Here is a 22,457-nt window from a genome sequence, read left to right as displayed (position 1 = left end):
ACCGAGACACCGTGGCCTCTGTTTGACGAGTTTAACTTTTATTGTTTGGATGTTTTGACATGGTCGAGGAGAAAGGCCTTCTAATTATCCTTAATCCTATCACTCACAGTGCTGTGGTCAGAAGGCTGACCCCCCCACCCCCAAACACTTTGACACATGTGCCACCCCCTCCCCCTCAATCCCCCTCCCTCTCAAACCTTTCCAAACCCCATATCTCAATCGGCACATTCTTAAGAATAAGGTCTGCTCTCAGAACCTGGGAGCTTGCAGTATTCTGTGTAGAGTTGAATCTGTATAAGAAATCAAAATTGTAATTTTAAATTTGATGTGATTCGACGAGGTACATTGTAGCTTCACTAATTTGGAATTACTTCACTTATTTGGAATTACTTTACAATATAGGCCTCTTTTCTTAAACCAAGGGCAAACTGTAAATGGCCAAAAAGAATAACATAAATGCTGTTATTAAATGGAAAGGACCTTTTGTCCCACAAACTCATTCATATCTTGGGGAGAAGTCCTGGCGTCTCTGACAAACTTGCCCCTCGATATCTCACATGCAAATTAACTCTTGAGGAGGGTGAATTGCCACAATCTGAGCTGTTCTCATTTCCATCACAATTGTTACTGCCATTTATCAAGAGCTAATGGGGGGGATCAGCCCTCATCAAACACAGAATCTACTGACCACAAACAAAGACCTTATTGTTGTTCGTGGCTGGAATGGGCCATCCTCAGGTGCATGGTTAACCAATGGGTCACATGACCAGGGAGGTGCTAACTGCACGCTGATTGCAGTGACCTGTGAACCCAGGTGTACCTAGCACACAGGTGAACATGTTCCTAAAGGGCTATTTGCAGTGGCTGTTTAAATGTTGACAGTGTACTTTCTAAACTGAGGTGAAATGATTGCTCTTGATGTGGGTGATTTAGATTATGCTATGCATAATATAGCAGCACATATGGGCGTGCGTGTTTCAGGATGTTTATATTTACATTTCACCATATAGCAAATCCTTCTATCCAAAGTATGTTTGAAGAAACAGTGAATCCATTCATCTTGCTTAAGGTTGCTCATCCTGGGACAAGACCCTGTGACCTCAGAATTACTAACCATCTCCACCATACATTCACAGCTCATTTTTTCCTGTTTTAGTCCTAGCCATCTAATTTGTGGGTGAGTTCGTTTAGTCTGTTGATGTGGTTCATTGCCGTGATGCCATGAATAATGCAGTGGTATGGGGCTATGTGATGCACAGGGGGTATTCAGTGGCCATGTGTATGCCAGAGCTTCCCCTGGAAAAAGTGGTGCCATATTGGGTGCTAGTTGCTGCAACTACAGAGGGATGTGGTGATTCAGAATACACTGGCAATGAAAATGTCTCTGTTTAAAAACTTTGGACCGCAACGCTGAAATAACTTGAGGACTATATTTAGATGTAAGGCTATATTTTTGTATAGTTATAAAAAAACTCTCATACATACACACACACAGACAGACACACCTTCTCTCTCATCTTAAAATGTGTTTGGTGGGTGTAATGTGTGCAGTACGAGTTTAGACCTCATTCCATGAACCAAGCTATTAGTCAGGTGGAATCCACATCAATCTTTCTGTACATTTTAAACTGCATTCTTCCATAAAGACCATGGATTCCAGCAGTCAAGGGTATTACAGTACATTGTATCTATATGCCACCAGCTAAGAAAGCGAGAAGAAGCTAATTATCCAGCCTGGAAAAGTCTGTTCTACCATTATTTGTATTTTGCTTTAGTAATAGGTGCCATTGATTGCATTTCAAGTGTTAATACAGCATTTTCTTTCTTAGATACCAGTGGATTGGAACTAGAAGCAGTATAAAGAGTGATTTAAACGTCTCCTCCCCGAATGAACACCGTTCATCTTTCTCAAACCTGGCGAATAAACACGCATTGCTAATTTATTGGACAGCACTGCGCTCTACAGGACACACTAAAGACTGCAGGTCAAGATCCTTTGTCATCGGTCCCTCCCTTTATTTATTTATTTTCCTCTGAGAGCCTATAAGCCAAGGTGTCCATGTAGGATTTTTTGTCAGCTGAAAACTTTACAAACATTTCGAGAGAAACAAACTTTACACGTTTCAGTACGACACCTTAGTACCAAAAGCTGCAGATCACAGATTCATTCAGAGAAGTGGATCTGGTTTAAAACCTCTAGCTAACTAGTCTACTTGAGTTGATTTCAGACAATAATGTCCAAACTTTCGCTGAACTGAAGACTGTGTTCTGTTCTGCCTGAAATCAACATTCAAGAGTCAAGATCGTGCGCAAGAATGGGAGACAGAATTGTCCAGGATCGCAAGTCAACAATTATATATCGTATGAACCGCTTAATTATTGATAAATGTAATTATTAATTAGCTGTATTTTGATTATTAAACAACTGATTGATTAACAACTGTGAATTCGTCATTTAAAGTAGTATCAGAGACGGGCTCTGGCTCTGGAAACATGGTCCGAAAAGGTCTTCGGAAACTACATGTCCCTTGTGTGAGGAATTAACACGCATGCGCAAAGACTACAACGCATGGTTTAAATAGGCGGCTTCCCTTCTCCGATCTCTCTTTTCTCAGTCGAACTCTGGCATGCTGTGGTAAGTGACTTGCGTGTCCGATAGCAAGTTACAAGTTTTTTGTTTAATACATCGATTGCAACACTTTTGCATGGTCACCTTGCCACTGAATACCCTGAAATTGTGTTTCAAATATTGAAACATTTTAGCGGAGGCGCTTCAGAAGAAAATCTTAAAGACCGCCTCGATTAATGTGGCTGGAATAACGCTAGCTAGTTTATTTATCATTCCTAGTAACTCAAAAACATCTGACTTTTATAGTCCAAGTGATCACTGTGTCTGCTGAGTAAATAACACTCACCAAACCTAATGTTATTTTTGAAGGAATTCAACACGGGTACACGTCAACCCTATGTGTGAATGCTAGCATGGAGTTTAGGAAGTTAGCTTGTCTGCCTAGCAGGCCATTATCTGCTTGAGCTGGTTGGCGAGAGTTTTCGACGTATGTTAACTTGGACTTCTGGAATTGTACCATTTGAAGTGAGACTGTGCCCTTTATGTACTGCTCTTAGTTGGCATTAAATAACTTAGATATTGTGCATTTCCCGCCCAGCACGTGTTCCTTTGGTCCAGCCATGTTTAACCCGGGTGCAAGTGGATGGAAAGTTCTAGAACAACGAAGTGGCTACAAGATCACGGGTAAACGTTTAACAGGAATTATTTGCCTTATGATTTAGCCTGTGATGATGATGACCAAAACTTTTTTCCCCAACTGACCGACTATGTTGACTATTGTGAAAAACAAAGCCAAATTTCCTGAATTCACCATAGCAAACGTCAAGTAAAATGTGTATCAAACCAGATTTGGGTCTTGATCATTTACCTTTTATTTTTCTCTCCCCCTATCCCTCAGGTGTACCCAGTCCCCAAAGAGGCCTGCTTGAAGACATGGCAGTTGCACATCTCTGTGTTTCTGTGTGCTGAGAATTCATGGCTACCTCAGCTGAGATTTGATGCAGTCATGTGGATGGCTTATTTGTGATGTAAGCATGTTCATTCATCATTATGGAAGCTTCGGTTGAGAGTTACTGATTGTGATGACTTAAATCTTTTTTCCCCAGCAGATCGACCCTGTTGACCTTACTTGAACTAAGCCAATTTTGTCTGAATCACCAGTTAACAATATATTAGCATGATCAAGGGTGATGTCTTATATATCTAATGCATACTTCTACCTTTTTTTTATTTAGAATGGTCTACTGACGAGAATCGAAGACACCAGTGGCATGTCGAGCCCAGTATGTGCGGATACAGTCACCTGGAGGGCTTATTTGTTATGTAAGCTATGTTCATTCATCATTATGGAAGCTTCAGTTGGTGATTGTGATGACTTAAATCTTTTTTCCCCAGCAGATCGACCCTGTTGACTTGACTTGAACTAAGCCAATTTTGTCTGAATCACCAGTTATCAATATATTTGCATGGTCAAGGGTGATGTCTTTATATATATCTAATGCATACTACCTTTTTTTTTTCAAATGTAGAATGGTCTACTGATAGACTTGAAGACCACCAGTGGCATGTCGCACCCAGTATGTGCAGATACAGTCACCTGGAGGGCTTATTTGTGATGTAAGCTATGTTCATTCATCATTATGGAAGCTTCAGTTGGTGATTGTGATGACTTAAATCTTTTTTCCCCAGCAGATCGACCCTGTTGACTTTACTTGAACTAAGCCAATTTTGTCTGAATCACCAGTTAACAATATATTAGCATGGTCAAGGGTGATGTCTTTATATATCTAATGCATACTTCTACCCTTTTTTAACATTTAGAATGGTCTACTGACGAGAATCGAAGACCACCAGTGGCATGTCGAGCCCAGTATGTGCAGATACAGTCACCTGGAGGGCTTATTTGTGATGTAAGCTATGTTCATTCATCATTATGGAAGCTTCAGTTGGTGATTGTGATGACTTAAATCTTTTTTCCCCAGCAGATCGACCCTGTTGACTTTACTTGAACTAAGCCAATTTTGTCTGAATCACCAGTTAACAATATATTTGCATGATCAAGGGTGATGTCTTCTCTATCTAATCTTGCATACTTCTACCTTTTTTTTAATTATTTAGAATGGTCTACTGACGAGAATCGTACGACATAGTTGACTCCACCAGGCTGTCTGTAGGATGCGGCCATGTCAGTCCCCAGGGGACCTTGAGTCTGGACACCAGTGAATTGATGTGGTGGCCACGCCTCCTGTACTGTGACTTCATCTGATATTTGCAAGACTTTGCACAAGTCAATTTATAAGACTTGTACTTTCATATATATTTTTTTTGTGAATTGCATGTCATGCTTTAGAAAAAGCAGTGGAATAAAACTTGGTTTGTTTGTAAAATCAAAGGTTGCCTTCTGTTTTTGTTTCACCTGATATATTTAACGTAGCATTTACTCTTTTTAAATGTATGTGGTATGTTATGAGGACTTGACCCATTCTTGATGGGCGGTCAGCTGATTACAGAGCATTATGATCTCATTGTAAGCACGCAGGCCTGGGAAACCTTGCCATAAGATTGCAGAGTTAATCGGCAAACGCTTTCATCTGTTTTTCTGTTCAGGATTAGCGCCATTGTCTGGGTTATGTACATGTAGATTAAAAAAAAAGACCCCAAGCCTAGCTCCCCGTTATTGTGTTGGGGGGACTACAATGTTTCCACGCCTATTTTTTTTACAAAAAAATTTGAAGCATTTATTTTTGACTACGTCACTCGTAATCCCACTCTGAATTACTCTAATGTTTTGAATGAATAATGCATATGCGCGCACGAGTTAGTCAGGCCTGTGATAATCTCATGCACTGCTATTGGCGGCAGCACATACAGCCGGCTATAATCCCTTTCAAAGGTTATATAAAGTTGCCAATTTGACCAGCTGCAGTTGGCGATGTGCATCATCCTCGCAGAGCATCTTGTGGACGCACAACCGTCATTCATGGTCAAAGATTCAGAGGAAAAAGAACAGGGAACAAAATGTTGGTGATAGTTGACCTTGTATTGATGTTAATAGACTTTACGATTGCTATTTTGTGTGCAGTAGTGCGCACAGTCGTGCGGCCGCGTCTGAAACCCATTGACGGAGAGCTGTGTCTCATCACGGGAGCAGGGGGCGGACTGGGGCGCCTCTTTGCTTTAGAATTTGCTAAAGAAGGAGCCGAGTTAGTGTTGTGGGATTGCAACGCCGAGGCAAACGAGCAGACGGCTAAACTCGTGCGGGAATTGGGGATCAAAGCGCACACGTACACAATCGACCTCTCCAAGCGCGAAACCATCTACCAGACCGCAGACAGTGTGCGGCGCGAAGTGGGTGATGTCACTATGTTGGTAAACAACGCCGGGGTGGTGGCCGGACAAAAGTTTCTGGAGTGTCCAGATGCGCTCCTGGAGAGGACCCTGCTGGTGAACTGCCATGCTCTCTTTTGGGTAAGACACGCGACCCATAAAGATCAGCAGCTAAGCCTTCATCTATTGTATTATTGTTGTATTTGCACCATTAGGAAATATTACGTATGTGTTGCATTACATCCTATGAAGACGTCATCAATGTAACATATGACAGAGAGCTTGAATTATACTGTAGCTAAACCTATTCAGCGCTGTTCCATGTACTGTATAATTACTTTTTTTTATAATGAATCAGTCCCTTAAAAGCACAAGTCTGACAAACAGAAATCGTAACAGCAAATTCCTTGACTGGACACTGTTATATAGCAGGCTCATTATGGTCATAACCACACCAATTATGTTGGAATGTGATTCGCAGTGTTATCCTCTTAATGTAACCAAAGTCGCATGTTTGCAGTGGATTAGCTGTTTCAGAAAAGCATCATCATGGAAGCATTCATCCACTGACATTTCTGACACTCTCCACCCCTAGGACATGGAAACCCACACATTAGATCTCTGCATTCTAAGGACACCACATTACATAACCCTTATGTCCTCTTTCACAGATGACAAAGGCATTCCTTCCTCACATGAAGGCCACGAACCATGGCCACATTGTCACTGTCGCTAGTACCCTTGGACTGTTCACCACAGCTTGTGTAGAGGTAAAGGCTGCTAATTAGAAATGAGCTATTTTGAAGAAAAAAAGAGCCGTTGATGTTGGCCCTTCATTCTTTCCCTTTTTAATGGCATTTGAGGTCCACTCAGGAGTACCCAGTCAGCTACAGATCAGCACCCTCCGCTGATCTGTATTTCTCTCTCTTCTCTCGCAGGACTATTGCGCCAGTAAATTTGGGGCAGTGGGTTTTCACGAGTCCCTATCTCACTCTCTCTTGGCTGAGGGGGATCTGAATGGCATCAAGACCACATTGGTTTGCCCGTACATTGTCAACACTGGCATGTTTGCCGGATGCCAGATCAGGTGGGAATACCAAGCATATAGCACTTACAAACACTCAACGGCCAAAGACACCTAAGAGTCATTCAAAGGGTTAAAATGGTGCAAGTGCAAGTAAAAAGGATGTGACCTACACTCTGGCGTGCTAAACATTTCCATAGAGGAATAGACTCACTGTGACACGGTGACTGTGTGCATCTTTTGACACCCACTGTAAAAACATACTAGAATGATGGATAACAGGGATGTAAAGGGATCTTTATCCACCCTAGTCCTATTACAAATGTTAACCCCAATATGCATATTAAGTGTGCCAGGAGGCAAGGGCGTATAATGGAACGGTACTTATTCATGCTCCCTGCAGAGAGGAGTTCCGTGGCCTGATCCCTCCGCTGGAGCCTTTGGACTGTGTTCAGCGGTCCATGAGGGCCATACTGGGTGATGAGACCATGGTGTGCATCCCCAGCATCATGAACCTAGCCGTCGTGTCTCGGGCGTGAGTATCATCCCACAAAACCTCCTGTTTGGGCCCCTAAAATGTGGATTACAAAGGGGGAGAAGTAGATTACACATCCAGATTACATGTAAACTGACAGAAAAATTGTGAGAAAAGCATCAATCTATTACTTACAAGTCATATAGAGAGAATATCGGCTCCAATTGGATGAACTAGAGGGTTTAAAACACTGCATAATATTAAAAAGTCTGTATATGACCTCATATGTTCCCACTTAACTTGAAAAGCAAGCATTTCGTTTGCAAAAATGTTCTTGTATGTCCAACAGATTGCTTCCTTGGGACGCCAATGTTGTCACATACCGCTTCATGGGAAGCGACAGATGCATGTATCCCTTCCTCAAGGCCAAGCAGGAGCAGCAGCAGGAGCAGAAGCAGAAGGACCATGTGGCCAATGGGCATGTCAAATCTGGATGAAGTCTCACCATCACTGATGGAACGTCAGTCTGTTGTGTTGGGGCCCATGAAGACCTATGCAGGAGTAGCGATAAGCAGCAGGGGGTCTTAAACCATCGCCTCTACTGTTGACGGGTGGTATCCCTCAGAAGTCAGGTCATGGACTTGCATGTTAGTTGCCAAACTAACTGATAACAAGAAACCAGCAACAATACAATTCGTTCTGATCTTATTATAATGTTAATATTGCTTTAATTTTCTTTGATTCAGTGAAATCACGGACTACCATTACATTTTTTATTTCCAGTATGTCCAGGCACACAGGAAAACCTGTTCCCTTTGATTTCTTATTTATTGAAAGGTCACAAAATGTATTTTATTTCTGAAAGGGGACCATTTACTGTTGCGTCTTTATTGTTCTGTTACATGATCTAGTGTTGGAGAGTCAAACGTTACTTGTATCATCAACCGTATTGTGATATGACAAATACTGTACATCGTCATTTTACCTAATTATGCGTGCATAATTCATGTTCAGTCTTCCTTGATTAAATTGAGCAACCCAGTTGTGATTGGCTGCTTCTTGAGATGCATTTGTTGTTCGGACGCTTAGTCTTAGAGATCAGTCGACATCATTAACTTGAGACGCACCGTGGCGTTTCAGATTACATGCATGTGAACTCCCTTAAAGTTAATCACCATGACGATACCAAAGAGTATTACACAAGTGCTTCTCTTTATTACCATTTTTAGTAACAAAGCAACAGAAACTAAGAGCTGACATTTAGACAAAACAAAAACATGCGACAAAGGAAAAAAAGAGCAGACAAAAAAAAAAAAAAAAGAGCAGACATTTGTGAGCCAAGTCCTCTCCATTACAGTAAAAACAGGCAATCTACAGATGAGAAAAACAAACGCTTCCCAATGATTGTTAAGATCTCCAACTCATCACAAACCAACTGCAAAGTTGGGTCTCTTAAATCCTTAAGTCATTAATGAGTCTGTTAGTTCGGTTCCGGAACACTTTAGACGGGGCAAAGATTCCTTTTTTACTAATGAATGATGGAATACAGAGCAACTGATGCAAAAACCAGCAGTTAGACAAACCAAATTGACACACACACAAACGTTATAACAGCGTTCCATGTAACCAATGTGGTCCTGGTTCCGCCTGCCTGAGCAGAGCAGAAAGCTGCTTGGCCCACAGCCAGGAAGAAAAAAAATAAGCGCACACCACTCATGTAAGGCTGTTACTCCTGATAATCATTAGTGGTCCTCATGTTCCTTCCCCTTTTGTTGTTTCCCCCCCCTCTAAAACTGCTTGAAACTCCCTGACTCTTCAAAGGGCTGTTGTAGAGTCAGTTTGCCCAAAGTGTCAATTCAATGAAATGTCAAAAAGTCAGAGCAATGTTTCCGTTAGGGTGAAGTCCAGTCCAGGTCCGTCTGTCTGGCTGTCTATCCGGTTCCAGGAGTCGTTCCGCTGGAGACAAGTGCTCCACGCCTAGCGGATCCTCACGCCTGTGGCCCTCCGTGGGCAGTGGAGGGCCAAGCAGTCGGGCTCCTCACACCAACTGTACGCTAGCAGCCTGGAGGTAGCCCTGCAGGTACTGGAGTGCTTCTGCATTCAGGTTGGAGCTCAGCATGGAGGGAACCTGCCGGAGAAAGAATAGAAGTCACTGTCTTCATTCAAACACACAGACCAGTTCAGGGTGCTGGAGGCCTTGTTCCTGTCCAAGTGTTGCGCACACACACACCAAATAATTGGCACAAAGATGTCTCCTTAGAAGTTAAGGTTATGAAAATGGGCAATTAAGTGGGATGTCTGGTTTTGAGCAAAGGTCACTGGGTTAGCCAAAACATTATGATCACTGTAGTCTTGGTAGGTTTATATTTGGCTTTCCCTTGTCTGAGAAGGCTTTTAATGTCATTGTCTGAGAAGGCTTTTAATTTCATTGCTCCTCATGTCAATTTCTAAGCAGCTTGTTCATCTTATATAACTGCCATATGACTCAGTCATGGTAATTACAGTATTCTCTAATACCAGCAATCTAATCCACAGGCCCCATTACATTCGCTGTATCTAAAGATGGCCAATTTAGAGACTCATCAACATCAAAATCTCAACACCCCAATGTAGAATTGAATGCCAACAGAAAATGTTCCTAAAGATGAAATAGTAATCTTGGTCATCTGTAGGCATGCAAGAACCTCCCTAAAATCCATTAATTGACTAGATCTACATTCTTACTCTACTGGTGCCTGACAGTTACTTCTAATATTTGATACCACAGGAGGGGGACAAAACCAGAAGTGATTCGAGACACACCGAGCAAACAATAGCACACAATCCCTGAAGTCTACATCTGACCAATACAAAGTACATAGATCGTCAATACACCATTTTCCCTTCAAACATGTCTCCTCTCTCGTGGAACTCACCCGTCCAGGACAGGCGGTGGACAGCTTGTGCAGGGACTGAGCCAGCAGGATCTTGGGGTTGCCGACGGCCTCGCCGATGGGGTCGTGCTCCTTCTTCCCAGCAAAGGCCAGCTGTGAGAAGGCCGTCTGGTACCCGGGCGTGTCCTCGATGTCGATGAAATGCTCATCGTCAGGGACACTGTCATCTTCCGGTAACTCAAACAGACCAATCAGGGCCTGAAGCAGAGGCGTCCTACAAAACAAAAGGAGAGCTTAAATCAGTAACAGCTACACACAACCAACCAACCACCACTGGATGAAACATAGGAACAGAAACAACAGCCTCAACTTACAGCTGTAATATTTTGTAATGTTGATATTTTTTGTTTAACAGCCAATCAAATTACACCCCTCCCTTAAGTCTTGCTGAAGCACTGTGTTGATTGGCTCGGATTGTATATGGCTCAGCCTGAGCCATCATGTTGGTTTCCCATTTATAGAGCCAGGACTCTGTACAAACACCAGAGTCTTTTTGAGTGCAAACACTGAATAGACCGTTAGAAGACTGTGAGGAGCAATTCACTGAATCGGACAAAAAGTGTATGGGATTAGAATCACGGACTAGCCCTTTAATGCCAGCCTGTTTTAAGGACTCAATGTCCCGGGCAAGTGCTATGAAAGTGGCTTGAAGAGGGAGGCTCTGTACCGGCCTCAACCTTGTCACAAAGGTGCTGAATTTGGTCTAAATGTACTAAATTCCTTGAACTTGTCTCAAGAAGTGTTCAGCATTTTCCATGCTACTAAACCAGTCAAACAAAGCTATTTTAATTAAACTGTGATCCATCAGCAACACTAAATGTTAAATTAAGTGACAAGGTCGATAGGCAAGCAAGGACAGAGTGGGTTAATCATAAAACAATAGCTGAGAAGGTGCAGGAGATAGCTTTAGCAATCCTACCAGAGTTTGGTGTACTCCGTGTCCATCATGGAAGGGCATTCCGTCAGGATTTTTGTGATGCCCACAGCGCAGATCTTCTTCTCCACCGGGCCAGAGACTTTCTGAACCTCTGGAATGATGATCTTCTCCACGACCATGCCAAACATCCTGGTAAAGATTAAGTATTAACAGCGGTGTTAAGGCCCATGACAACAATGACATGAGGAAAGCACAAAATGCACAATGCAGTTTGACTTACTTTGGCTGGATTGAATCAAATATCTCCTGCAAAGCAATGGCTCCATATTTGACAGAGTAGAGGTTGATGAAGACCAAGAAGCCTGTGGCGAAAAACAACAACATGAGGTAGGGTGAACCCAACCACACTTCCCTCACTGCCAATAGGCCCACAGATGAAATGAACACGAGAGGCCTTGAAGCAAAAGGCCTCTTTATTGTCACACTAAGCATAAGGAGGACTCACTCTTGATGAACTTGGTGGTTTTGGAGCTCTGCAGCCTCTGGAAGAGAAGGATGAAGATCTGCTTCCTGTACTGAAGGATGGACTCCCTGAGGGTCGTAGGAGATGGTTAGTCACACGTAAACACTAACATACGACCACTGATGTGAAAGTGATGTTAAAATGGCTCATTTTTTCCATCCTCTTGTATTATATTTACTCTTCAGTTATGAATCACATAATGTTTCACATTGGTATGCAGCTCCAGAGAGAGCCTATAGAGCTTGTGACTGAGCCAATCTGCAAGTGCATGAATGGAAGGTAGAGGTCCCTTACGGTGGCATGTGCTCAATGATGCTGTTGAGCAGGTAGAAGCCTTGGTGGTCGTTGGCCTTTGAGGCGATCAGCTTTTGGAAAACTCCCAGCAGCCCAGGCTAAACAAGAGGAGGCCAACACGAGTCAGAATTCAAAGGAAAATCACGGCAGCTTGCACCAACACACGGTAAAAAAACAGGCAAAACTAATTTTAGCACAAAAACAAGCAGTCAGGTCTGGTTTGTTTTCCCCCCATTCCTCCTTGAACAGTCCTCAATCAGACGACACTGATCAGATCCAGAAGTCCCCATTTCCTGCACTTTGTATTCCTTATGCAAAGTAGTATTTATTGTTACACTAGGTCTCTATTTGCATGTAGCTTAATTGTTTTCTCCTTTGTACGTCGCTTTGGATAAAAGCGTTTGCTAAATGACTAAATGTAAATGCGTAAATGTAAATATAAGCTCAATCAGATGATCCGGCACATGATTTCATACAGCACATCCATTAAATAAGGAGTCAGGGAGACACTGATGAGGCCTACTTCATTTCAAGCCTGACTTACGATCTTGATTTCATTCAGCACATCCATTAAATAAGCAGTCAGGGAGACACTGATGAGGCCTACTGCATTTCAAGCCTGACTTACGATCTTGTCGGCTGCGCTGCTGGCGATGCTAGCGCCTCCCTTCTGCAGGTAGGCCTGGAGCAGTCGCACCAGAGGGGGTATGTTCCCGGTGCGCTCCCACAGCACGGGCTGCAGCAGGTGCGGAAACAGAGCCATGTAGGAGTCGGGGATGGAGTTGGCGTGGATCTCCAGCAGCAGAGACATCACCTGGAACACGTAGGGCACAAACTCTGGTGGAGAGAGGGAGAGAGAGAGGAGGAGAAAGTGTTTTAATATTCAACATTAGGTTAACAGGATTGTTTGGGTTTTTTTGTGCTGTGGAGTGCAGTGAGGGGAAAAAGAAGCCCAGTGAAGTTGTATTATAGTATTTGTTTCAGCTAAGAGGATAAAACTTGTAAGCTGACTTCAAAAGACTTCAACGCCACAATGTGGCCAAGTGAACATTTTGTAAGCTAATGGTCTGCCAGTGTTGTTGATGTGGATCCAAACAATTAAAACATAGATAACAAATCAATAACAAAAGGTGGACACCTGATGTCAGACATGATTCAACATCATGTCAGGTTATAGATCAGTAGTATTCTGAATGGATTAGCCCTTAACCCCTACACCCCCCTCACCCTGTACGTCGGTCTGCAGTATCTCCGTGAAGACGGGGAAGAGCGCGTCCTCGAAGCTGCCCACGGTGGTGGGGTTGGCCTTGCAGGTGATCCTGATGGACAGGCACAGGGACTCAAACAGGTAGTGGTTGAAGTGGGGCTTGCTGGGATTCTGGAGGACAAGAACACAGACACACTTCACACCCATCCCAGGAAATGCCTACACGGAAGTGCAGCAGCAGATGCTTTTATTCACAGTGACATCATGAAGTTGTTTGGTGTGCAACGGATTTCTTTTATTTCTTCCTGTAGCTGCCTGAAAATGAACCACTTTCTCTAACATTGCCAGTGCTGTTTACTAAGAAAGCGAGGGTAATGAAGCTTTTCCCAAAGTTATCCTCAGGCAGCGCAACTGAACAGCTTCTTCCTAGTAGACGGTGGAGGAAAACCTTCTGGCTCAACCTACCTTGCAGACAAGGAGGAGCTTATGTGTGAGTTGACCAATCAGAGTGGGGACATAGGGTACAATGGATTCCTGTAGGAGGGAAAAGCTGCGCATGATGGCTGAAAGAAAAAACAAACAACATTTCAGTGTAAACAAAATCATAAAACTGACCGCTGACCTCCTTATTGTTTTAAATGAATCTGTGATGAAAACACAGCTGAGGAAGGCATCACATAGTACTGTAGAGGCTCACTGTCACTAGATCACTCAAGAAGAGAAAGTGGAGTAGAAAGTCCTACCCTTCATGATATACTCGTTCTCTGATGAGCCAGGAATGGCAAGGGCCTTGAACAGGTGGTTGAGCAGCTGTTCCGTGAAGGGAGCCATCTCTGCTGGAGTGATGCTACAGCACACACACAGGAAGTTTCAATTTGACATCCTCACAGTAGAAATCAATGGCCCTCATTCTCGAACATTTTCTGAAGTTTCTTCTGAAATGTTTCTTACGGGCTTCGGAAAAACAACGTAAGCAAAAGACATCCGCCAAATTCATGCACGCTTGAAAATGTGGTCCTACGCAGCAGAAGTTTTCTGGGCTGTGCTCCCCCGGAAGAGTTTTCTTAAATTGAAAGCGCGTTCTCGTGCTCCTGAATTTGCATACATACACGCCCTGCCAGCTCCTTATAAGGGCACGCAACCGTAGTGACGTGTGCAGTCGGAATCGACCGAATCTACACGAAAGCAACTCGTAAACGAGTCATGTCAAAGCGGAAAGCGATCACCCTCGAGTAAACGCAGATCTAACTTCAACTATATATGTCTATGACTTGAACGGTGCAGAGATGGACTGTTGCAGGATGTAGATGTGTCCATTCTATTCCACTATAGCTATATCAACGTAATTGAGTTTAGTGCTTATTTATTTATTCACTTACATTTGCAGTGTTCGTGTACATTACATTTAGTCATTTAGCAGACACTTTTGTCCAAAGCGACGTACAAGGGATAGAACAGTCAAGCTACGAGCAATAGAGACCTAGTGTAACAATAAATACTACTTTACATAAGAAATAGAAAAACAAAATAGGAAATAAAAACGAAGTGCAGGAATGTAACTGCTATAAGTGCAAGTTAAGCACTAGTCGAAGTGCCAGTTAGGAAGGGAGGTGCTCTCTGAAGAGTTGGGTCTTCAAAAGCTTCTTAAAGGTAGAGAGGGACGCGCCTGCTCTGGTAGTGCTAGGCAGTTCGTTCCACCAACGTGGAACTACTTGAAAATTCTGGATTGCCGTACTTGCACAGACGGCAGTGCCAAACGACGCTCACTAGACGAGCGCAGCATTCCGGTCTAGTGCTTTTATTTATTTTATGACATCACAGTGCCTCGTAGAATCATGACTATAGGCCTACATGTGAAACGTAATTGTTAATGATACTTTAATCCGAGGATCTGTAGAGTTGATGTGAACGCAATCACCAACGATTTCTCACAAATTCATTAACACGGAGAGTTTTCTTAAATGCGATTCCCCAAAAAACCACAAGATGGCCCACGGGGCCATCTTGTGGTTTTTTAAGGAATCGCATTTGAGAAAACTCTGGCCGAGTTACGACTGCTATTTCGAGTTCGGAAAGTCTTCTGAAGTTCAGAGCAAATCCCAGATGAGAAAACTTTCATGAATGCCAAATGTTGTCCTAAATCCAATTCCTCTTAAATTCCTCTTAAATTCTTCTTAACTGCGTTCGAGAATGAGGCCCAATGTCTTGCAAGACTGCTAAATGTAGTGTAACACTGTAGTGAGTTAAATAGCAGCAGCATTTAGCAGGTCATGGACAAGTGGTCACAAGCAGCAAACCCACTTTCCTAAAGCACCTCACTAACAAAGGGTGGACGTGACTACAGTGTTCTAGACACGGCACGGCAAAAAAATGACTAGTTTTAATATTTATGCACTTCAAGCTTCTGCCTATACCCATGTACGAGCTCTGAACTCACCAGCTGCATGTTATTACCCCATGATTTAACAATTACCCCAGTATTTAACAATTACCCTAGTTATACCCCAGTACTTCAATGCAGCTTGGGGTGCAGCACCTGACTGCGAGGGTCTACGGTGATTGTGTTGTGACTAACTCACAGTGTGGAGTTGTTGGGGCCCCTCATGGTGAAGAGCCTCTCGAGGGCGTGCGCCGCGTAGGTGTGCTCCACGATGCTCTCGGCCTGCAGGTGGGCCACCAGCAGGGGGATGGCCTGCAGAAGCTGCTCCTTCGGGAGCTAAAGCAGAGCGAGAGGAGGGAAGGGACAGGAGGGATTAGAGGAATAGACTGAACTAATATAGTCTCTCTCTGGCCCAGTGTTAGCCCACTCATTTTTTTTTTTTAGCAGCTCCCGAGATCAATCAGAGCGTCTCCATCCATTCCCATTGTACGGTGGAACAGGTATAACTTAACATATAAATGAACGTGAACAAAATCAAACTCTTGGTCGTATTGATATTATTGAAATGTGAGGGAAAATGGCATCCAACTCACCTGACTCCTGAAGATCATGACATACTTGATGGCATCGGCCTTAAGTACTGGAAACTCGTTTACTGCAGACAAGGAATACAACATTGTGTTACATACTAAGTCAAAGCATATGTTCAAAAGAGGTGCAAACTACGATCATGTCATACAAGGTTTTTACCATTTTGAGATTTCAGGTCTGGAAGAATGTGGTTGACAAAGAACTCGGACAGGTTCACCAACTCATTGGCCTGTGTAATTCCATGCTACAAGCACACAAAGGAGATCCACATCATACACCCATATAGGCAAAGTACATGTGCAGAGCGCATGACAATCACATTAAGAAGACTGAAGAAATGATTTGGTAGTACCTTCTGTGTCTGTGCCTTGGAGGCTAATGATGTCACCAGGTAAATGGCAGCATCCTTGTGCTTCCAGTTGGCTCCTGGATTCTTGGCGTGCTCTGACAGCATTGTGTTCACATAGCCGGAGAAGATGGCCGTCACGGGGGCCTCAAAGAACTTACACAGGCCTCGCACTAAATCACAGGCTGCTCTTCGGCGCGTATCAATATCTGTAAGGCAGGGGGAACAGTTGAGATACTGTTAGTAACAGTTTCCCTGCGAGTGATGTATGGGGTTGTGTAGATATTCAAATGATGAACAATGAGCATGTAGAAAATGAAAACATATGTAACATATATAAGCTTTTAGTTCTGGGAGGCTGTCAGTGCCTCTACTGTTGCTGTGCACAGTTCTCTTGTGCTTTCAGTACACAATACTTTTAAAGACAAATCGGCACACACCAACCCACACACACACAGGCACAGACTTGTGTGTGCCAGAGGTAAATTAGTCAGTGAGCCCAGCAGTGTGTACACCTCAGTGTTCGAAACAAGAAGGGCGCCAGGGAAAGGCTAGCATAGCATCTATACATAGCCACATTGCAGTGTTAATGGCATGAGGAGCAGTGCTATATGAAGAGGTAAAAAGGGGAGAGGGAAGGCATAATGCATTACCGGAGCCTTCCAGGTCTCTTCTGATGTATTCCTCAGAGTTATCTTCAAAGGCCTCTTCATCCGCACCTGCACAAGAGAACACACAACTGCTGATTAGGGGGCATTCCTGCTTAGCTTTATGCGTTTCCTGACAAAACATTCCTTAGTTTTTATTGTAGATATATCTATTTGCATTTGACAAATAAACTCTAATCTAGTGGTCATTATCAGTGGAGAAATGTAGTCCAACTGATTAAAGAGATATGTCTGTCATTCCCAAATCTTTAAACTGACAGAAACTAACTTCAGATGTTTGTCCAACTTACTTCTGAACTCCATGTTGGGAAGGATGACCTTCTCACAAATGCTGGTGAGAGTGTTCTGGTCCTCAAACAGATGTTTGTAGTGTGGCCGCTCACAGACTGATGCCAGGAACTGAATGGCATTGCTCACAAGCTGCGATGAAGGAAAATCCATGTAAGTTTAATTAAGGTGCATCAGAATCAATCAGTTCTGTGCAAAATGCATCCATTTCAGTTTTGTTACAGGTCAAATCAAATACACTTAACAAAAACCATCAGGAGACAAAATCGAGGCAAACAAAAGGACACAATCTCCTTTCCTAAGAAACACACAAGATATACATTTCAAGGCCCTTAGAGGTTCATCATCAGTTAGCTTTTCACAAGTTAGCGGTCAATTTTCTCTCGTTTGATGGGTGTGTCAGGTACCCAATTAGCAGCGAAGGATATATAAACCCAAGCGTATTAAATGGGCAGTACGAACAACAGATCCAACAGTCCTTTACAAATGCAAGATAATCAAAGTCGAAAAAAAAAAAAAAAGATTTCTTCAGGCTCTGAAAGTCCTTCAACAAGAAAGCAATGAATGACCTTCTCAGCTGTGCTTGAGTAACACAACCGTTTCCGTTTAAATAAACGCTCTGCTACATTTGTTGGGGCTGAATGCAGCCCAGGCTTGGCAAAAATGTCCACTCAAGTGATTTAGCCGAGGACTCAAGGAGACTGGAGTTTCTGCAGCATGGACAACCGGAAACGTTTGTACTCTCCAGTAATTGAAAATAAAGCAAAGACAAGCAGAACGTGCTCTTACTCACCAGATCATACTTGACCTCCTGGCCCGTGGTAACTAGAAGGTTCCAGATGGCGGTGACAAAGCGTGGCAGATAGGGCTGGAACTCCTCGTCGTATTTCTGAGCGTAGAGTGCTGCGTTGTCACAGATCTGAGACTTGAGCAGCTCCAGGAGTCCAGCTTCCTCCTCATCCTGTAGATACAATGAAACCAACATGTCAGACACTGCACTTCTGTATGGGAGTATGGAGATAGCCCACACCTCACTATATACTACTTACATCTGTCTGAAGAAGCTTATTATCCAAAGTCAGCAGGTTATGGAAATTTGACATCCAGGTCTCCATGTTGTCCTCAAAGAACTCTGGTAGATCCTGTTGAAATATCAAAATGTTAATGGCTGAATATAGCACTACAATTACAACACACAAACACACTTCTCACCTCACACACACATACATACAAACATCCATCTTTATCTCCAGAAGGCACAGATTATCTGACCAACTGTAATGAATATGCATGAAAACAGAGATATAAGAAACCTACCTGAAAATTAAGACTGTAAAAGAGCTTTGAGATCAGTGTTAGGGAGGAGAAGAGGACCTTCAGGGCATTGATGTCTGTGGCGTGGGTTTGACAAAGCTCAATTGTGGCCTTGAATAGAAAGAGGATACATTTTTGAAATGAGTGTTACAAAAACACACACGTTTGAGCTCAATTAAAGCCCACACAAGAAAAATGGCTAGTTCCAAGATAACTTTTGTAAATGACTCAGCAACCCATCACATACCTTGAAGAGCTCTGTTAAAGGCTGTGCAAACGTGTCCAGTACCAGCTTGATCTCAGTCCATAGCTCATTAGACTTAAACTCATGACGATATCTGTGGGCAAAATTAAAATCACAAAAAAAAGTTTGTACAGTGGTCCCGCAAAACACCTGCATCTGGATGTTTGTATAGACTGAACACACCGTGAATCGGAGCCTATTTCAAGATCAAGATTTTGGCAGGGAACACAACGCATGTCTAGCCGGTAACAAAAGGTCACCTTTTGAAAAGTGAGTGTGCCGTTTGGAGAACACCGTTGATGATGTGGAAATCTCCACTCTGAAAGCGAGTCACCATCTCTGTCAGCAGGTCCGGCCATTTCATAGGGAAGTCCTCTCGGCCAATGATGCTGATCGCATCGCTCAGCTGCATAACACAGCAGGTGCCATTATAGATTAATTTATCAATAACATAACAGACACACCTGTTTTTAAAAAGCTTACAGTAAGAAACATGTGCATAACAAAAATAAACAGCACAGTGGCAGTGGAGTAAGTGTGGAATTTATCATCATACTGCTGTACAGAAACTGAGAGCTTAAATCAGATAGATGACAGTCAAAACGAAGTTCAGTTCTAAGAAGTTTAGCGTACCTGTTTCTGAATCTGCTCAGGGCTACTGAGCATCAAATTTACAATGTTTGCCTTTATGGCTGTCCGGTCTGGATCAGAAATTTTGTTAGGTTCATCTTCAATCTAGACAGAAATAAACAAAATACAAACAATCACATTCATGATGGATACAAACCCTATTTGGTACAATAATCATGTGTACTTTTAGCAAAAAATAAATAAATAAATAATATAAAAAAACAACAAACAAAAAACTCACTATGCGCCAATTCCTCTTCACGTAATTTTTGAAGGTGACAGCAGAGCACACACGAATGACATTATCCTGGGACTTCTCAAGTAATGTGAGGAGCAGTATGGGGTAGTTCTGGTTTCCCTCCACAGATTCAAGAAACTTCTCAGCTGGTGGAAAAAATGCATTAATGAGTCATTCCATACTAAAATAACTCGTACACTAAAACACTCAAAACTGAAACCATATCCAGCTATTTTTAAAAAGGTGAGCCACTAGGGTTTTCAAAATTCAACCTCGTCCGTTAAATGACGTAGGCGTGTCGTACCTGGCCGTCTGACCGCGGGGTCTGGATCCAGCGTCTTCCTCATAAAATCAGTTAAGGTATTGAAATTGGCATCATTCAGATCCATGGTGCCCTGCGAATTAAATATAAATGTAGGTATACTGCACAGGGAAAAGCACACTTTGGAATCGCATCAAGAGAATGGACACAGTCACGACTGTCCTAACTAAAAGAAGCCGCCCCCTCTTTAGCTTACAAAAGTAACGTGCCTGCCAAGCCAACCGCGAACTGACTAGCAGCAGCAGATTAGCCTACTACTGCTACTACTAATAATAACAAATGTCTCATACGCTCTTTGACAAAAAGATGCAAGTGATTTACCATTGACAAATTTCGACTGCTTTGTCCAATTGGTAACGGATGTTATGCCCGTTGTCTACAGCTAGCTAGCCTAGCCAATCACACATCATATTGGCTTGCTAGCTAGCAATGGTACTCGACTCATAATCTGGTGAAAGTTGCCGAGCCAAGTAATACAGCACTGCGTCTATGCTAGAGCAAAAATATACCTTATTCACTTATTACCATCGTCCCACGTTTGTATAACATATCGTTAGCAACCGTGCTATTCATACAGCTATTTGAAGTTAGCTGGCCGAGTTCATACCAGTTACTCACAATAGCTTACAAGCATGGGCGCAAGAAAAGTTAGCCAATATTAGCGGACTGAAAACTAGCTAACAAGTTGACCATCTAATGTTTGAAACCTAATAACGTTACAGAAATGTTTGTCATCATGTCATTAGCAAATGCTAAATATCTTAACCTGCCTTATCCAACAACAGCTTTACGATTTAATGACATGCACGACAATGTTAAAATACAGGATGCTACACAGTAAAAACCCAAATGTTAACTGAAGCTAACGTTAGTTATCCAGCAGATGATGCTAACTAGCTTTCCATAAACTTGACATAATTGGCAAATAATGTATGATGGATCGTACATACTACCACGTAGCACAAGAACATAAACTGTGTTTTGCTGGTGAATATTTAGTTAGAGAGTTTAGTCTCTCCAGGCTACTTTCACAAAATGGTGATATGACCAAACCAGAGCGCACGGCCATGTACATAATCCAGCTAGCTAGGTGGTTGCTAATTTAGGCACCATGGCTGGAATAGCCACTTCGCTATCAAGTAACGTTAGTTACCAAGCGAACCTCAAATTGCGAAAATCAGCAACATTAACAATGAAATGTAAAACATCTGAAATAGAGGCAAGATATCAATTACTTTGCAGCTGAAAGGTGAATTAAAACTCACTCGGTTAAACCTTACCCAGCTCTTCAATTCAGTGGACCAACCGGCTAGTAATGACAGCGCAGGAGTTTGCCCAGCTTTCAAATGTCTCAAACAACTACGCGGTCGCGACTTCAAGCATGCGCATGCGCAAACGGCTCACAACACTCCGCGCATACGCAAAGCTGTCTAAACAAATTCACTGTTGTAGTTGCGTCTGCCAAATGATTACATGTATGAAGTCTTACAGAATTCAGGCAAAATAGTATATGCAATCATTTCTAAATAGCACAATGTAATAGCGCTCTGGGAGTTTCTGTAATTTTGGCTCTCACTCTAGATACGGCAAGGTCCTACGCAGTGTGGTCAGGTCTGCTGAGTTCATCATCGGCAGGGAGCTCCCAGCCCTGCAGAAACATCTTCCACACACGATGCCTCAGAAAAGCTGGCAGGATCCTAAAAGACTGCTTCCATCCATCCTTCAGACTTTTTACCCCGTTGCCTTCTGGCAGGCGTTACCGAAGCATTCGGTCTCGCACCCGTAGATTGGAGAACATTTCTTTCCAAGGGCCATCAGGTTTCTGAATGGACAGTGATACAGTCTCGACACTTTACACATTTGTCACTTTCCACAACTGTTTGCACTATCGATAATATTGCACTACCTCTTACTCCCAAACTTGATTTGTCTTTAGGTTAGAAAAGGTTACTATATGTGTATTATATGTTTAGCAGATTGTATTGTATATTTATTTTGTATGCTTAGTAGGTTTATTATGTTTATCATATGTCAAATTTTTTTTCATTGTATGTTATGTTATGGTAGGTTGTTGTGCGGTGTCTTGTCTTAAGAATTTCAGTGCCCAGTCTGACTGTGTTGTTCTGTGCATCTGACAATAAAAGACTTGGACTTGAACTTGAGATACTGCAGTCAATGAAAATCAGTTATAACAGATAAATATCTAA

The 22,457-nt window shown here is 42.7% G+C and overlaps 2 protein-coding genes, 1 long non-coding RNA gene and 4 other non-coding genes across 8 annotated transcripts; 6 read left to right on the top strand and 1 right to left on the bottom strand.

Annotated features, from left to right (window-relative positions):
* Positions 1–2,567: 2,567 nt before the first annotated feature.
* LOC105909874 lies at positions 2,568–4,961 on the top strand. The gene is made up of 7 exons (XR_004163654.1): positions 2,568–2,635; positions 3,168–3,253; positions 3,468–3,597; positions 3,805–3,892; positions 4,099–4,186; positions 4,391–4,479; positions 4,688–4,961. It is a non-coding gene; the product is annotated as an uncharacterized LOC105909874 (long non-coding RNA).
* On the top strand, positions 3,639–3,731 carry LOC116220621. The gene has a single exon (XR_004163783.1). It is a non-coding gene; the product is annotated as a small nucleolar SNORD12/SNORD106 (small nucleolar RNA).
* On the top strand, positions 3,928–4,020 carry LOC116220620. Its single transcript, XR_004163782.1, has one exon. It is a non-coding gene; the product is annotated as a small nucleolar SNORD12/SNORD106 (small nucleolar RNA).
* LOC116220619 lies at positions 4,222–4,314 on the top strand. The gene has a single exon (XR_004163781.1). It is a non-coding gene; the product is annotated as a small nucleolar SNORD12/SNORD106 (small nucleolar RNA).
* On the top strand, positions 4,515–4,607 carry LOC116220618. Its single transcript, XR_004163780.1, has one exon. It is a non-coding gene; the product is annotated as a small nucleolar SNORD12/SNORD106 (small nucleolar RNA).
* Positions 4,962–5,399: 438 nt separating the features above from the next.
* On the top strand, positions 5,400–8,274 carry LOC105909823 (retinol dehydrogenase 10-like). The gene is made up of 5 exons (XM_012838487.3): positions 5,400–6,037; positions 6,568–6,666; positions 6,835–6,983; positions 7,324–7,455; positions 7,745–8,274. Exons 1-5 carry the CDS (start codon positions 5,588–5,590, stop codon positions 7,890–7,892), a joined length of 978 nt encoding a protein of 325 aa, XP_012693941.2. The 5' UTR covers positions 5,400–5,587; the 3' UTR covers positions 7,893–8,274.
* A 311-nt stretch (positions 8,275–8,585) lies between these two features.
* On the bottom strand, positions 8,586–21,638 carry cse1l (CSE1 chromosome segregation 1-like (yeast)). Of its 2 annotated transcripts, none has more exons than XM_012838568.2 (25): positions 21,531–21,638; positions 20,233–20,323; positions 19,932–20,074; positions 19,694–19,795; positions 19,321–19,466; positions 19,064–19,154; positions 18,820–18,927; positions 18,552–18,644; positions 18,296–18,463; positions 17,505–17,634; positions 17,200–17,265; positions 16,553–16,755; positions 16,360–16,444; positions 16,203–16,264; positions 15,809–15,945; positions 13,973–14,076; positions 13,695–13,792; positions 13,250–13,400; positions 12,651–12,859; positions 12,023–12,120; positions 11,711–11,796; positions 11,486–11,567; positions 11,248–11,394; positions 10,311–10,542; positions 8,586–9,523 (listed from the first exon to the last, which is right to left on the bottom strand). In XM_012838568.2, the coding sequence occupies exons 2-25, from the start codon at positions 20,315–20,317 to the stop codon at positions 9,434–9,436; spliced, it is 2,916 nt and encodes a 971-aa protein (XP_012694022.1). In that variant the 5' UTR covers positions 20,318–20,323; positions 21,531–21,638; the 3' UTR covers positions 8,586–9,433. The 2 variants fall into 2 exon arrangements, with proteins under 2 accessions (XP_012694022.1, XP_031423450.1); XM_031567590.2 differs by having other exon boundaries at positions 21,516–21,613.
* Between the last annotated feature and the right edge of the window lie 819 nt (positions 21,639–22,457).

The sequence above is a fragment of the Clupea harengus genome, chromosome 5, assembly GCF_900700415.2.
Source record: "Clupea harengus chromosome 5, Ch_v2.0.2, whole genome shotgun sequence".
Taxonomy (NCBI): domain Eukaryota; kingdom Metazoa; phylum Chordata; class Actinopteri; order Clupeiformes; family Clupeidae; genus Clupea; species Clupea harengus.
This window is presented reverse-complemented; position numbering and strand designations above follow the sequence as displayed.